This window comes from Delphinus delphis, chromosome 15, assembly GCF_949987515.2.
Source record: "Delphinus delphis chromosome 15, mDelDel1.2, whole genome shotgun sequence".
NCBI classification, from domain to species: domain Eukaryota; kingdom Metazoa; phylum Chordata; class Mammalia; order Artiodactyla; family Delphinidae; genus Delphinus; species Delphinus delphis.
Genome location: NC_082697.1, coordinates 24,228,201 through 24,246,177, shown reverse-complemented (window position 1 = coordinate 24,246,177; position 17,977 = coordinate 24,228,201). Strand labels below are relative to the sequence as shown.

General features: G+C 36.5%; 1 protein-coding gene across 2 annotated transcripts in view; it reads left to right on the top strand.

Moving 5' to 3' along the window:
- The window catches only part of ITCH (itchy E3 ubiquitin protein ligase), a 124,766-nt gene that overhangs the window by 82,765 nt on the left and 24,024 nt on the right, over nucleotides 1-17,977 (top strand). For both annotated transcript variants that reach the window (XM_060030945.1, XM_060030944.1), the window contains exons 12-16: nucleotides 1,929-1,998; nucleotides 7,422-7,506; nucleotides 10,837-10,965; nucleotides 15,161-15,233; nucleotides 16,087-16,158. In XM_060030945.1, coding sequence (XP_059886928.1) covers nucleotides 1,929-1,998; nucleotides 7,422-7,506; nucleotides 10,837-10,965; nucleotides 15,161-15,233; nucleotides 16,087-16,158 — 429 coding nt within the window. The remainder of the gene's footprint in view (nucleotides 1-1,928; nucleotides 1,999-7,421; nucleotides 7,507-10,836; nucleotides 10,966-15,160; nucleotides 15,234-16,086; nucleotides 16,159-17,977) is intronic.

The following is a 17,977-nucleotide window of genomic DNA, read 5'->3' as shown; positions in this document are numbered from 1 at the left end:
TAAACAGCTTATTTTAGTTATGAACTGAATTGAACATTCTTAATACCAGCTACTTAAAAAGTGGTGGGGTGTTGCTGATAAAGTCTGTTTATTGGGTAGATGCAGTGGCCTTTGTTCTGACCGTGGTTACGGGGGCAGTAGATGCTCATACACCTAGCTTTTTTTTTTTTTCTTTCGGTACGCGGGCCTCTCACTGTTGTGGCCTCTCCCGTTGCGGAGCACAGGCTCCGGACGCACAGGCTCAGCGGCCATGGCTCACGGGCCCAGCCGCTCCGCGGTATGTGGGATCTTCCCGGACCGGGGCACGAACCCGTGTCCCCTGCATCGGCAGGCGGACTCTCAACCACTGCGCAACCAGGGAAGCCCTACACCTAGCATTTTTAACCTCAGAATGGATAATGTATCACTGTGTAATGGCTCTGGCCCATGGTTTCATTGTGCCTGTACCCCCCACCTTGTCTGTCCAGGGAGAGCCTGTGGGATAGGCTTGGGTCTTAGAAAATTATCAAAACAGATTGTCATATGCCAGACTACTCCGACCTGTTCTGTAACCAGGGTTCAAACCTTGTGTAGTGTTTCTCCTTGGTTACCCTGTTTTCATTATTGTGTGTGTCAGGAGGAGCAAGGCCACTGCTTGACAGGTCTGTCTTCCAAGAGCTTTTAAATGAGAAATGGAATATATCTCATATGCTTTTCAGTCAGTTAACCTAGTTGCTGTAATAAGTCATTGACATGGGGGCGGGGGTTGGGCAGGAAAGGACCAACAGTGGGGGAAACTGCTATAAATTTAGACTAAACCAAATGCAGTATGATGACTTTGTTTGGATTCTGATTTGACCCAGTAAGCAACCAGAGACATTTAATTAGGGATTGTGTATTAGATGATAAAATTAACATAGATTCTTTGCTAGGTATGATAATGATATTGTGGTTGTATAAGAAAATGTTCACAAATTTTAGAAAGGCATACTAAAATACATAGGAGTGAAATGATGACTGCTTTTTTTTTTTGCTTCAGCAAAGAATATGGAAGAAAAATAAAGAAATGTGGTAGTTTTGGTAATTGTTGAATCTCGTTGCTGGTATATGGGGTGCACTGTCTTATTTTACTTGTGAGTTCTTTTTCCATAATTTTTTTTTGAAGCAGTTAGTCTATTATTTATTTGCCTTATCTTACTTAAAGGAGTAAGGGCTTAACCACATCTTACTGAAAGACCACAAAGTATCCCCCACTTCATTATACATTTAAACTAAAACACAGTCATTAACCCTTCACACTACACACTCAGTATGACTTCTGCTTCTCTTTTTCCAGTGGTTGACTCCTACTTTCCTTTTATCTAACCAAACCTCTCTCCACCAATGTGATAATTTCAAACAAATTTAAGAAATCTTCTATACAGTTCTAGGCTTGTCATCTCCTTCCAACTGGAATTCTTTTCTTTTACTCATCTGACAGCCTGTTCTTCCTGCTCCCCCAACTCTCTTCTCACAATTCTTTGTATATACCATGTCCTGTATATGATCCTCTATTTTTGAGTTATAAATACAAAATTTTTCTTAGCCAGCTGATGACTCTGAGTACTGTTATTTATAAGTAACTCTTGGGAGATTTATGTATTTCTCTAATTTACTGATTTGGAGCTAAAGAAGGGGAAAAAATGGTCATTTGGGTGTAAAATTACTTGTAATATTTGAATTTCAAATAGTTTCAAATGTTAAATAATGTTGACAAAGTTTTTTTCTTCATGAGAGTACATTGGCTTTTATTCTTGACCTTGTCATACTTCTCTAAGATGTGAACTCTGTAAGAGTATGTTATGTTGCACATGGCCAGGGAAAGGCATATCAGAATTCATAAGCCTGCTCTCAAGTTATCTGTTTTAAGTTGTTCATTATTTCACCATTTTGGGGGTTGTTCTTTTTAGAATCAAGACTTGTTTGCTACATCACAAAATAAAGAATTTGATCCCCTGGGTCCCCTGCCACCTGGATGGGGTAAGTCACATGGATTTTTAAATTGAATTCAGTTATTTTAACAATTAGGTATTTATGGATGGATGATATACTCTGCGCTTGCTTGAGTGAATATCTGGAAAGCTTTTGGGGTGTGCTGGTTTAATTCAGAGTGCCAAATAGGCATTTGATTTCCCAAAAGTTCTAAGTTACTCTTCTAAAATATAAAAATATTTTGCCCACTCAGCATGAGAAGAAATGGATTATGATACACATGAAAGTCTGGATGGACCTCAAGGGCATTATGCTTAGTGAAAAAAATCCATTTCAAAATATTGTATACTGTGTTATTCAATTTATATAACATTCTTGAAATGACAAAACTATAGAGATGAGAAATAGATTAGTAGTTGCCAGGAGACAGAGCCACTGGTAGGTGGTTACAAACATAGGAGGTAACGTAAGTGGTTCTTATGTAGTGGTGGAACAGTTCTATATCTTGACCGTGGTGGTGATTACACAAATCTGTACATGAAATAAAAGTGCATAGAACTGTATGTTTACATAAATGAATTCAAACTTTAAAAATGAGTGAAAATTGAATAAAGTTCGTAGTCAGCAGTAATGTACCAGTGTCAATTTTCTGATTTTGATATTGTGCTATAGCTACATAAAATGTCACCATTGGAGGAAACTGGTTGAAGGGGGTATATGAGATTCTTTGAACGATTTTTGCAGTATGCTGTAATACTTATTTCAAAATAAAAAGCTTTAAAGATATTTTGATCATATTGGTGCTTCGAAAACACAGTTCAGAGGTTGATTGAGTTGATGTTATCTGAAAGAACAGTAGAAGGGGGAACATATTGGGGTGGTGACTGTGTCCTGCATGAGCATGCTCTGTTATCAAGTATCTTAGTTATTAAAACTTTTTATAGACTTTAAGATGAGCCTGCCCTACCAGATTATTTTATATCCATTATATAAGTCATAGAGCTGTAGCGAGTTTCCAGAGTAAACACGGCAATATAGAAACAGTTTTGCACGGAAGAGAAAGAGAATATAGAAAGTGCAAAACAGCAAAGTAAAGCCATTTATGGAACCAGTTGAAGTTTTATCTTCAGGAGCTGCAGATATTTCAGAAAGTGATATTTCTAGATAGTCTTGTTGGGAAACATCAGTTTCTCAGATAGATTGCTCTAGCGTTACTTTATTTAGGAATGGAGGGGAAAAAATTGATGTCAGTGTCACATGAATCTGGGCAATAAATGATACTGGCTATGTAAGCCTGCTTTTCAGTTACCCCATTGCCCTTAAAGATATTTATCCCTAGCATTCCTAGGAGTCAAAGAAGTAGAAAGATATAATAGTTCATAGTTATAACTGTTATTGTCACTAGCTTGTAGCAAAGGGAAGGCATATGAAAGTTGTGAATTTCTGTCTTTACCAGTGTCTGGTAGTTTAGTAAGGAGTCTTTTGGATCTGTGGGAGCCTTGTAATGGACAGTTTATTATTGGTATGAAGTACTTCAGAAGAAGGGATGTTGTTCTTTTGAGGCATATTGAACTAGACCTGCTTGGTTGCATTCCCAGACATGGATGGTCTTCTCAGCTTTATTTCTAGAGTTGTTTTATGTTTGTGTTACAGAGGAGAAACGATATACCTGTAGGTCGTGTATTCATCCTCTTAATTTTAGTGCAGAAAAACCATGACCTGATTGGCTTTTGTTAGAAACACAAACTATTTTGCTCCTTCTCCAGGGCAGCTGTTACAAAAAATTGTTTCTCGCTCAAAGAAGCATGAATTGCAGGCTATGTTGCCTTTATTTGTAAAGCTTTTCTTGCAAATCTGGTCCTTGTCTTCTGTATTTATTATTATCCTCAACATCAGTATTTCTCATTTTTACTTTAGCCAACAACACCTCCATAAAATACTGCCTCTAGAGGCCCAGTTCCAGCTTATGTATGTTACCAGAATTTTGCCTTGGTTATTTTACATTCTGCTTATTTTTAGGTTTCATACTCCTGAAGTTGAAGTGCAGCCCCTCCCCCTTCTTAAATGAGTTCACGATCATCCTATTATTTAGACTGATTACTGCTTTATGATTCTCTGCCTTTGGGGCATATGCATTATTTGTTGAGCCAGTGACAGCACTGGTACTATCACAAATGAGAACCACCCAGTAGACCCTCAGCATTGATCCAGGAAATAAAATCCCAGTTTACAGCCTGTGTTGATGTTCTAAAGTTGTTAGCATTATTTTTGTGACACCATGTATCCAGCTTCTTCACCCTTTCAGACTTATGTATGCTAGGACTAGACATTACCACCTTACAAGCTGACAGTGAAGAATTTTTAACACATGCAAACTATAGAGGCTGGAGAACAAAGAATGCTTTTGGTTCAACAATATGTCTAATAGGGCTTTGTGTAGAGGGTTTACCCATCAAGTATAAAGCTATTTTCTCATTTTCAGAGTTGCTATGAAAGAATACATAGAACAACAAGAAGTTTCTGTTTTTCAGTGTTTTATTCATCAAGTCAGGAAGTGGTTTGATGTGCATTCAGGCTTGGTGTTCAGTTATTTAGGAGTTGTTTACCATGTGATTTTTTGAACGAAGTAAGAAATCAGCTCTGTAGTCACAGTACTTCTCACTAAGCAGGTGAGCCTTCAGTTTGCAAGCGCATCACCTTTGAAATTTTGTTTTTCACAGCCTCTTCCAAGAAATGCTTTTATCAGTACTATATACTTAGAACAAACATAGAAATAAGTTTTCTATTAACTTTATCTTACCTCATGTTAGCTTTTTTTTGTTTTGTTGGTTTTTTGTTTTAAAAATGTTTCTAAGCTTTTATTTAGAAAGCCTACCTAGTAAAATCACAACTACAAAGTGTGTGAGCTATAATCTAAGTGCACAAACTAAATATTTAAAATGTCAAACATATGTTTTTCACTGAAAAGAAAATCTGCTTAGTTAAAAGTTAAAAATGAGGGACTTCTTGGTGGTCCAGTGGGTAAGACTCTGTGCTCTCAGTGCAGGGTGCTGGGGTTCGATCCCTGGTCAGGAAACTAGATCCCACATGCATGCCGCAGCTGAGAGTTTGTATGCCGTAACTAAGAAGTCTGCATGCCACAGCTAAAGAGCCTGCACGCTGCAATGAAGATCCTGTGTGCCACAACTAAGACCCAGTGCAGTCTAAATAAATAAATTTTTTTTTTAAAAAAAAGACATTTAAAAATGATAAAACCAAAGCACACAAAACAAGTTCAGGAATAAGGCAAAATTACACCAAAGCCTTAAATCTGTTCATCTGGAAGGAAAGGAAAAAGGAATAGCTCCATGCCATCCCTAGCTTCATGCCACCATTCAGTAAACACTGACCATGGGTAAGAAGAGGGTGTTCTTAGCTGAGGTCAGCTAACTGACCTCATCAGCTCTGATATGGTTGGCAGGGTGCTCAGACTTCAGAACCCTTGGAGAACCCAGGCAGTGACTCTGTTCATGTTAGCTTTTTGAAGAGAGAATATCTGGCCCTGAAATCTGAACTTACGTGGCAGTTAAAAGGTGAATATACGCTCAACTATGCACTTAGGATATTAATTTTAGATTATAAAAGTTACATAAAAATTACTTGTACACAAGAAATTTATTAATTCTGTAAGTGTATTTAAAAATTTAAATTTGACTGCCAAGAACATTAACTTATTTTGTTATTATGTAGCTACAACTGTGTAGCACTGTGGGTGCTTCTTTTTGCCTCAGAGACAGCTCTTAAAGTTGGTTACATGTTTCCACACTCAAGGTTCCATGACCGGCAAAGCCATTTTTATTATTCAGGTTGTGGCAGAAGATGCAGAGTCCATTTTCTGTATGTAATACACTCTAGAAGTTCTATTTCCATTTTAGGTCAGCTGATATAGAAACTACCTGAGATGTCAGGAGCAGATTCATGATACCAATATATCCCTTCTGTGCCACCTCCACCCCAACCCCGACCCCCTGCCCCAGTATCATCACTGCTACTTGCGATCATGGAGTCAGTCCTGAAGATAAGTTAAAAGTTACCAAACACTAACTTTACGAGGCTATATAATTTGGCCTAATACTCATTCTGCAATATCTTGCTTAAAGAAAGATCCAAAGGATCTAAATAAATGTTGTTTGAAAAACATATGAACGTTCAAACCATAGGAAATAAAAATTGGCTTTATCACCATGGAGTTAAGCTTAAATTTTTTTTTTTTGAAAATTGCTAATTTTAAGATAACCATGCTTTGTAAAATGTGGGAATCCATTTCATACTATTGAATACTTCAGTTTTCATTTTTAGACATTTTGGCCAAATTTAAAAGATTCAGACACTGGAAGAGACCGTTCTTTTGAAGAATTAATTTGTAATGGATCAAAGAAGTCAATAGTTCAAAACAACAGAACTAGTATTAATATTAAAATTTCAAACCTAATTTGGTTATTAAAAGAGAAAATAATATCCACACATCTTGTAAACCTTAATGAGAAATCTCAAAGAAGCGGGGCAAATTGTGTAGAATGGGTATAAGAAAACAAGGAGAATTCTAAAGCAAGAGGCAGGTGGGTAAACAAGCAGCTGCTTCAGATACAGTAAATTAAAGAGCCGAGCCCTTGTGCCCAACCCTTGTGTAAAAAGTTACTATAGATATTTAGGATTTGGAAACTGGTTGTATTAAGAAACAGGATATATTTTGAAACTGTCTTTTCTAGTTGAATAATGCCTAGCATATAGCAAAGAAACAATTAAGTTATATCCCCCCATTGTATTTTAAGAATTGAGATGGTGTGATATGAAAAAAAATCTCTGAATGCAGACGTCAGTTTCCATCCTCTAGCTGCTACTTAATTCTGAAATTTGGGGCAGATCTGAGTTACCATATCTTCAAAATAAACGAAAACTACCTACTCTGTGGGACTTTTAAGGTTAAAATGAGGTCATATATGCAGAGTTAAAACAGTTAATTATTCTTGCTGCTGGTTGGATTGAACAGAAAGGTCCTACGGGCAGGACATTGTGAATTATGTCTATTTAGTTTCTAGGACAGCACCAGGGACCGGTTTTGTGGAAGACAGTTTTTCCAAGGTGGGGGCAGGGGTGGTGGTGATGGGGAATGGTTCATGTGGTCATGCGAGCCAGCAAGCAGTGGGGAGCAGCAGACGAAGCTTCGCTTGCTCACCCTCTGCTCACCTCTTCCTAACAGGCCGAGGACCCAGGGGTTGGGGACCCCTGTTTTAGGATAAAATGATATTTTATAACTTGAGTAAGTATGTGGATTTAATAATGAGAGAATAAATTAAACCTTTAAAGTTGTGATTTAAAAACTACAAAATCAACAGCAGTGAGAAATGGGCAAAATCAGCTCATCTTATTTTAATTTGAGGAAGAAGACTATGCCAACTCTAATGCTTTGCCTTTTTTCATTTGTTTTAAAGAGAAGAGAACGGACAGCAATGGTAGAGTATATTTTGTCAACCACAATACTCGTATTACACAATGGGAAGACCCCAGAAATCAAGGGTAAGAACTTGCAGTTATTAGTGTATAGATAACTTCTTAAAGATTGTACCCTATTTCCAACTCAGTTATGAAAAATATCAAACCTACATATTCTTTCCCCAAAGACCTTAATTACCCATATACTTAAGAGAAAAAATTACACTATTACTTCCATATAATGAATGTGGGTTTCTTGAGAGTACAGGGGGGAAAAATACCTCACTGGTATATATGAATGTGTGTGTGTGTGTGTGTGTGTGTGTGTGTGTGTGTGTGTGTGTGTGTGTGTGTGTGTGTGTGTGTGTGTGTGTGTGTGTGTGTGTGTGTGTGTGTGTGTGTGTGTGTGTGTGTGTGTGTGTGTGTGTGTGTGTGTGTGTTTTCCCCCAAAAAATACCTGTTTGTTGTTAGTAAGACCAGATTACTAATTCTAAAGTGGGGTTTTGCAACCTGACATCTCTGGATAGAATTCAGGGAGTATGTGACTTAGAGGGGAAAAATACATATTCATTTTCAGTAACCTTTACCTGAAACTGAGTGTTCTTTCCATTATGATTGTAGGCCACAACCATAATATTAGAACTAACAATGCCTAGGACTTTGCCACCAGTAGAAATCACAGGTTTTTAATATCTTTCTGCAGTTGTTGCAGATATCTCAAAATATTGTTTACACACATCATTACAAGAACTTGCTAGTTAATAAGCCACTAAAGAGATATATTATTTATTACAAGTTTATCTTTTTAATATTTATTATGTATATGTAATTGTTTTTCTTTATAACATTATGTGATAGTGTATGTATTAGTTTGCTAGAGCTGCTTTAACAAAGTACCACAAACTGAGTGACTTAAACAACAGAAACTTGTCTTATACATATTTTAGGAAGCTAGATAGAAGTTCAAGGTCAAGGTGTCAGCAGAGCTGTGCTCCCTATGAAGGCACTAGGAAAGGATGTGTTCCAGGTCTCTCTTCTGTCTTTGATAGTTCCTTGGCTTGTGCAGCGTAACTCCAGTGGCATTCTTCCTGTATGCATGTCTCAAGGTCCAAATTTCCCCCTTTAATAAGGACATCGATCATATTGGATTAGTGGCCCACCTTATTCCAGCATGATCTCATCTAATTACATCTTTAATAACCCTGTTTCCAAATAAGGTCGCATTCTGAGGTACTGAGGGTTAGGATTTCAGCAGAAGAATTTGTGGGTTGACACAATTCAGCCCATAACAATATGTAATGCTGTGTGTTTATCAGATTTCCAGAGGGTTCCATTCTGCAGGGAATTTGGTAAGCTATATAGTCAGAAGGCACAGTCCCCACAAAATTGACCTCACTTAAGACATCAGGCACAAGCTGGGAGGTCTCCAAGACTACTCTCACTTCAGACTGACTGACTACAAATTTAGGGTGTCTACCCAACCACTTTCAGGTTCAATAACTCACTAGAGAGACTAGAACTCTCTGAAACCTCTTATACTCACAGCCTCCTTTATTACAGGGAAAGGATACAAACTAGAACCAACAGAAGGAAGAGATGTATAGGGCAGAATGTGAGAGGGTTCCAAATGCCCAGAATTGATGTGGAACAGTATGTGTTGAGTATTGCCAACCAGGGAATCTCACCCTAGTCTCTAGTATCCAGAGTTTTTATTGGGGCTCCATCATGTACTGCCTGCATAGCTAACCTTTAGTTTCCAGCTCTTCCCCACAGTTTGGGCTAATACCTATAGTGTCTAGTTACTCCAGAGGTTAGAGCTGATATGGCATATTCCAAAGCCTCCCTCATAAATCACATGATTGACGGTCTGGTGTTCGAAGCCCCTAAGCAAACAGAGATACACTTGACAGGCAGGACATTCCAGAGGCCTAGAGATCATCTCCCAGTAGCTGAGGGCAGAGGTCTGACCTCTATTTGGGCGTGATTAAATCTTCACAACTACCATAGGTCAGGGTTTTAAGAACCTCTATTTTAAAGGTGTGCTTTAAATTTAAAATCTATTTCTGGGTACCAGCAAATCACAACATTTTATGGAGTTATGGTATTTAACTTAAATATTTTCAATTTCTTAAAAAGGAATAATTAAGAATTTCATAGGTAACATTTCTAATTTCTCTTTAAAATTCTGTCACTAAGGATAGAATAGACCATGTCACCTTCCTGTAATTTGCTTTAAAGTTTCAGAGCTAAAGTTAGAATCATATTTAAAGTTTCAGAGCTAAAGTTAGAATCATATTTTTATAAATAATACAAACGACCCAGTTCTATCCAATTTGTTTTCAAGAAAACAACTTGTTACTGAGCCCATCTTGCAAATATGATTACAACAAATGAGAAGTGTTATCTTCTTAAATTTTTAGTAGTCTTTTTTGTCTGACATTTGTATTTAGTTCTGTAAATATAGTTAAATGATCTTAACTTTTTGACATAGTTCACAAAGTACTGTTCTAGGCAATCGTTCTAAGCCTTTTGTTCTTCTGAAGTACACTTGAGGAAAGTGACACTCCTGTCAGCAGTAGTGGCTCTCTAAAACAGTGAGATTAAATGCCTCTAACCCCTCCTTTTCTTCCTTTCTGTTGTGAACTTGAACATTTCCATTGCTTTGCCTTCTCACCAAACCCACCAGATGAGAAAAATGAAACTGTAGAATAGAGAAAAATGAACTGGAAAATATGGATGAAACTTAGAACACTGAAGTTTAGACAGATTAAGCAAGGTCTAAAGATAGGTATTAAGGAAGTGGGTAGGAATACTCCATTAAGAACATTTGAGTTGCCTTAATAGGAATAATAGAGATTCTGGCCAAGGGGAAGGGCTTCACTTGGAGGTTTGACAGACCATGTCTTGTTTAGGGAAATGGTGAGTAGGTGTACACTACACAGGGTTCGTGGAAGGGAGTTGGAGGTAGAGTGCAGAGGTAAAACTGAAAGGAAACATAGAGGGCAGAGTATCGAGACAGAGTGAGGGCCAAATGGAGGAGTTTATGTCTTATAATTGGTTAGTGGTGAATAGTGATATCACTTTTAGAAGAGAAAGAATTTGTTCAGATCTCCGTTTTAGTACTCTGTCAGCAACGTGAAATATGAGTACAGGACCAGAGTGAGACTAGAGGCAGCAAAACCAGTTAGACTGCTGTTACGAAAGTTTAAAAGAGAGATGAATGACTGATGGTTGACGGGCCTGTTGACATGTTTAACATGCTTGTAGGATTTTAGTAAACAGGTGGAAAATACTGGACTAAATGGTTTTCTAGAAGATTTCTACCGCCTTTATGGGTATTTTTAGTTTCTGTACTTGGCAAACAAGGAACTCTTTAACACTTTTTGTTTATATATGTTTCTGTGTTTTATATAGTCAATTAAATGAAAAGCCCTTACCTGAAGGCTGGGAAATGAGGTTCACAGTAGATGGAATTCCATATTTTGTGGACCACAATAGAAGAACAACCACCTATATAGATCCCCGCACTGGAAAATCTGCCTTGTAAGTTTTCTAAATGTTTTGATTAAAAGTAAAACTGATTCCTAAGATTTTTATATAAAGATCTCAATTACCAAAGAGTGCTATTTCTTGAGGTGGCTTGCCTGTAGGTCTCTGATCACTAAATGTTTTGTATTTCCACTAGCTTCTTAAATATTTTCTCCTAGAGACTTTCCATATTTGTTATCATCTATTCACAGCATTAAATGAGAGTGTTTAGAAATTATCAGTACAGTACTGCTCACCAATTAATCCCTGATTTCTGATACCTACTTTCTTTCATTTCTATCACCTTTTAACTTGAAAACTCCCATTACTTTTTCTTTTCCATTTTTGAAAAGTAACTGTGTTTCGTTGATTTGCTTAATATGTTTTGTTTAGGGTTTTTTATTTTTTAAATTATGGTCAAATAGACATAACAAAGTTGACCATTTTAGGTTTATATCTTAGTGGTGTTAAGTACACTTATTGCTGTGCAACCATCACCACGATCCATCTCTAACACTTTTTTATTATCCTATACTGAAACTCTGTACCCAGTAAACTGTAACTCTCCAGTCTCCCTTCTCCCCCAGTCCCTGATAAGTACTGTTCTACCTTCTGTTTCTGAATTTGACTAATCATACAATGTTTGTCCTTTGTGACTGGCTAATTTCACTTAGCATCATGTTTCCAAGGCTCATCCATGTTTTAGCTTGTATCAGAATTTCATTTCTTTTTTTGTTTTTTTTTTGGCGGTACGCAGGCCTCTCACTGTTGTGGCCTCTCCCGCTGCGGAGCACAGGCTCCGGACGTGCAGGCTCAGCGGCCATGGCTCACGGGCCTAGCCGCTCCGCGGCATGCGGGATCTTCCCGGACCAGGGCACGAACCCGTGTCCCCTGCATCGGCAGGCGGACTCTCAACCACTGCGCCGCCAGGGAAGCCCTCATTTCTTTTTAAGACTGAATAATATTGCATTTTATGTATTACCACATTTTGTGTATACATGTGGTTCATGGACATTTGAGTTGTTTCCACCTTTCAGCTATTGTGAATGATGCTGTGAACATGAGGGTACAAATATCTGTTCAAGTTCTTGCTTTCAGTTCTTTTGCATATATATTCATAATTAGAATTGTTGAATCAAATGACAATTCTGTGGGTTTTTTTGTGATGTTGCCATACTGTTTTCCACAGCGAATGTACCGTTTTACGTTCTCACTGATAGAGCACATGGGTTCCAGTTTTTCCACATCCATGCCAACAGTTGGTACTCTGTGTGTGTGTGTGTTTGGATGTGTGTAATGCCATCCTAATTAGTATGAAATGGTATCTCATTGTGGTTTGTATTTCTCTAATGATTCATGATGTTAAGCATCTTTTCATGTGCTTACTGACCATTTTTTGTATCTTAGAACAAATGTCTGTTTCAGTTCTTTGCCCAGTTTTGAATCAGGTTGTTTTTTGTTGAGCTTTAGAAGTTCTCTGTATATTCTGGATATTAATCCCTATCACATATGTCATTTGCAAATACTTTCTCCCATTCTGTGTATTTCCTAAGCATTTCATAGCTTTAGCTCTTACATTTAGACCTTGGATTCATTTTCAGTTAATTTTTGTAAATGGTTTTAGTAAGGGTTCAACTCCACTCTTTTGCAAGTGGATATCCAGTTTTGCCAGCACCATTTTGTTTAGTGGTCTTGGCACCCTTGTCAAAAACTATTTGACCATATATGTGAAGGTTGATTCCTGGCCTTTCTGTTCTATTTTTCTGTATGTCTGTGTTTATTCCAGCACCACACTGTTTTGACTGCTGTAGCTTTTACTAAATTTTGAAATCAGGAAATGTGAGTCCTCCAACTTTGTTCTTTTTTGAGATTGTTTTGGCTTTTCAGGGTCCTTTTGAGATTCCATATGAACTTTAGTATGGGTTTTTCTATTTCTGCAAAAAAAAAAACAAACAAAGACATTGGGATTTTGATAAGGATTGCATTGAAGTTTTCTTTGGTTAGTGTTGACATCTTAACAATATTAAGTCTTCTAATCCATGAACATAAGCTGTCTTTACATTTATTTGTCCTCTTTATTTTCTTCCAGCAATGTTCTATAGTTTTCATTGTGCAAGTCTTTTACCCTGTTGGTTAAATTGATTCCTAAGTGTTTTACTGTTTTTGATGCTATTTGTAAACGGAATTGTTTTGTAAAATTTCCTTTTCAGATTGTTGATTGTTAGTATATAGGAATACAACTGATTTTTGTATGTTTTGTGTTCTACTTTGTTGAATTTACTTAGTGCTAACAGGTTTTTTCGTCTGGAGTCTTTAGGGTTTTTTATATATAAGATCATATCATCTTCAAACAGAAATGTTTTCTTCTTCCTTTCCAATTTGAATGCCTTGTCTTTTTCTTGCCTAATTGCTCTGGCTAGAACTTCCCATACTGTGTTGAATAGAAGTGATGAAAGCAGGCAACCTTGCCTTGTTCCAGATCTTAGAGGGAAAGCTTTCATTCTTCCACCATTGAATGTGATGTGAGCTGTGGGATTTTCATATATAGCTCTTATTATGTTGAGTTGGTTTCCTTCTAGTTTGTTGAATGTTTTTTTATCATAAAAGGATATTGAATTTTGTTGAATGCTTTTTTGCATCATTTGAGATGATTGTGTGGTTTTTTTCCCCTTATTAATGTGTGGTGTACTGCGTTGACTTTTCATATGTTAAATCATCCTTGCATTCCAGAGATAAATTCCACTTGGTCAAAAGGATTAAAATGTTAATCCTTTTAATATACTCCTGAATTGAATTTACTAGTATTTTTTTTTAGGATTCTTGCATCTATGTTCATAAGAGAGATTGGTCTGTAGTTTTTCTCTTTTTAATTTTGTTAAGCACATTATAAACATACTTTTTAATTTTTTTATTTTAATTAAGTTGTACTCGACATACAGTATTGTTTCAGTTGTACAATGCAGTTTTGTTTTCATGTAGCACCTTTGTCTGGCTTTAATTTCAGGACATTGCTGACCTCTCGTTATTTTTTTTTTTCTTTTTTTTTTTTTTTTTGGTGGTACGTGGGCCTCTCACTGTTGTGGCCTCTCCCGTTGCGGAGCGCAGGCTCAGCGGTCATGGCTCATGGGCCTAGCCGCTCCGCGGCATGCGGGATCTTCCCAGACCGGGGCACGAACCAGTGTCCCCTGCATCGGCAGGCGGACTCTCAACCACTGCGCCACCAGGGAAGCCCGTCGTTACTTTTTTTTAATATGCAGAAAATATAAAACTAAACTTTCATGTTTCAAACAAACTAGGAATTCAGGCCAATTAGGTATTAATGAAATTAGATATGTAATAAATTACAAACAGATACTGTTGTATCATTAATCTTAGTTACAATTAAGTTTGGGCACATATAGCAGAAAACCCCAAAACAATAGAGGCTTGTATGAAACAGAAGTATATTTCTCTCCATCATTAAAAAATAGTCCAGTGGGACTTAAATAGCACACTACTGAATAATCCATGGCTCAAAGAACTGGCTCACTAGAATAAGGAAATTTTTTTTACTTTATGATAATAAAAGCAAAACATCACAATTTGTGGGATTTAACAAAAGTAGTCTTGGAGGAAGACTTAATTGCTTTAGAGGACTAGATTAGAAAATAGGGTGTAAAATCATTGATCACTGCTTCCACCTTAAGAAGCTAGAAATAGAAAAGTTAATTAAATACAAAATATGCATAAAAGCAGAAATCAATGAAATGGAAATGAGAGAACAGAAAAATCAAAGCTACAAGTTGGGTCTTCAAAAATTTAATAATATTGGTAAACCCTAGTAAACTTGAGAGAAAAAAGGAGAAAAACTGGGAAATGTAGTCTGCCCAAGTAAATCTCAAGACTCTGTTAAGGTCAAAGGAGAGAATGGATTTAGGAATGGACACCGTTCTCAGACAGAACCTCCTTTACCTAGTCCTGTTATATTTGGCTGTATATAAGAGAGAATCTCACAACAGGGGCTTTAAAAAGATCAAAGTTTATTTCTGTTTCTTACTTAAAAATAGTCATGGGACTTTTGTTTTTTATTTTAAAGATGGTGTTAGGAGTATGCTGTACTAGGGCATTTTTGTATTTGACTACTGAGTTCTTAGGGAGTGTGGTATTGTGCTTTCCTTCAATATTTTATCTTACAAGAAACTATATATGTCATATTAACATTCTTCCTCAGAGACAATGGACCCCAGATAGCCTATGTACGGGACTTCAAGGCAAAGGTTCAGTATTTCCGGTTCTGGTGTCAGGTTAGTATTGGGACTGTATTTCTGTACTCCTTTTATTATGTTGCTTACACAGTCAGTGATTGTGAAAATAATTAACCTGTAGAAAAAGAGGTAAAATGGAAGCATTGGAATTTTTCTCCTATTTTTAGGTCAAAGAAATAGATTTATCCCTTAGATAATTTATGGCTTCTCTTGTCTGGAAGAATAAATTTGAAACCATTTGAATAAGGAAACATTGCTACTCATTCCAGTACTCATTATTTTCAGATTGAAGAAATCTTAAAACAAATGAGTTAAAACATTTCTGATATGTAAATTATAACCAGCTCCTTTCATATCTAGCATTTGATATAAATGACGTTGATAGATCCGTACATATGTATCACTTTGATAGATACATTAGTACATATATATGGTTATATTCAGAGTATGTTTAACAGATGTGATCAATTATTTCTGATGTATTATAAATGTTTACTGAATTAATGATTTCTTTATGGGGTCTAAATAAAATTAATGTACTAGTCAAAGTGTTACTATGATGAACATTTTTAAACTTCAAACTCTTGTACTGGGCCTGTGCAAGCAAAAAGAATTTGAATTAGCTTTTAGAAAATTTAAGTAAAGATTTGTTTGACTCATTAAGTAATCACTGTGCATACGACATCTTGCTTTCTTCTGTTTCTCATGTATCAGATGATCTATAATTAGCATGAATACTCACAAATGCATGGTTAAACATTATTAAATAAAAGTTCATATTCATAGTCTGCTTGTTACTGTAAGCAAAAAAGTAAGTAAAATTTTACCCTTTTGGTTTTTTGATAGGCCATTTTAATGGTGAGAGTTGACTTAAGACATTCTTATATTTCAGCAACTGGCCATGCCACAGCACATAAAGATTACAGTGACAAGAAAAACATTGTTTGAGGATTCCTTTCAGCAGGTACTGTTTCATCCACTTAATGGTTTTCCCCCTGGCTTCCAGCCCAAAACCTTTTGGTGCTAGCAGTTCAAACACTTTGGAACTTTTTGAGATGGAGTCCTTGAATTTTTTAAGTCTAATCTCATTGCCAGCTACCTTAGTACTTAAAATTGCGGAAAATGCAGATAGCTTTGTGTGTGTGTTTTGTGTATGTGTATGTTCTGTGCTTTTGAAGTGTCAGAGTAACTTAGTATTTGTTTCAGGTTTCCATTTCTAAGCTCAGTGTTTGATGTGAAATAGATATTTAAGTAAAAAAATAGGCTTTTGGTAGACAAAAGTCTGGAAGTACTGTATGAACATACTGGATACAGATAGAAAAAGAGAGGAGAAGACTTTGTTTTTAAACTTCTGTATTGCTTGCATTTTTATAATAAGCATATTTACTCCTATAATTTAAAGAATTTTTTATGTAGTAAAAAATGTAATTGGTCATTGATGACAATATCTAAAAATAATGTTTTCAGGAGTAGTCAACAAATGTTTTAGCTGTCCTCAGAACCTGAGTTAATTTACTACTTACCTTTATTTTACAACTTTGTTTACCAACCAACTACAGCTAAGTATTAAGTGATTTTGATATATTAAAATGACCAGTGGGAAAAAATGTCTTAATATGCAAACATCCAGTTCGTCCTTGTTTTATGGCCACATGTGGTTGTGATTCTTTATTATCAAACCCTTATGATAATTTTGGTAGCTACAGCTTTGAGAAGTGCTAAACCGAATGTAAAGGAAAAAGAGATTGTCTGAGATAGTTGACAATAGCTGTCTACTTACTTTCAGAAACAATTATATATATTCTTTACTAATGGAACCTCAGTTATTAACATTGAAGGGAAATGCCAGTTGGCATCCTGCTAAGTAGGAGCAGATATTTTTTTAGGAGCAGAGCTTGACTAAGGCCACTTAGAGAATTATGAGTCATTCTCTTGATCTGATGTAAGCAAGGCTCCAAGGCCATTCTCTACCCCGTGATTACCTATTCCTTATTTTCATGTTCGTAACCAGTATGCAGTCACTGAGTAGTCAGTCTCTGGTGGGCCAGTTTCTTGGAACATAACTTGCCAATAGCAGTGCTGAAAAGATGTGAACATGAGTAAATGTCCCTTTAGCTATTGATACCTAGAGACTTTCGCAGAATGACAGACCAGATGATGCTAAAACAGTTTTTAAAACTCGTCACCCTAAACTCTACATCCATCCAATAAATGTGAAATAAAAAGAGAAAATTTTGATCGCTTTGGAAGAGTGACGTATAGCAAAATTAGCATCAGATTTTCTTCATAGCATTTGGATAAAGTTGTTTGGGGTAGTAAGTGTTTTTCTTGACACAGCACAACTGCTTATGGGGGAAATTGCAGGAGAAACATTTCTTTTTTTCCTTCATACTGGCATTTGTTAAAAGGTATTATTTCAAGGTATTTTTTTCTGGGGGGACAGCAAGCGAGATCAGGGACAGCCCTACGGTTTGGGGAGCAGCCACAGGGACAAGGAATAGCCAGAAGGAACAAGAAATGAACAGAAAGGATAATTTTAACTTATAACATTTCTCATTTGCATTGCTATATTTCTAGCCTGTAGTGTTGTGGAATACTTGTCATAAGCACTGAATTTTTTGTTACATCTGGCATTTTCTTGTTTGAGTGGGATATGAATTCATGAAAGTGTGGGAACTGAGAGAGCCCTAGCATAAGCAGGTCACTTACTGAGCCTCTCTGGATATTTAAATGTGATTGTTCATTCTTATCCTTTCATGAAATAGAATCATTGTACGGACTTT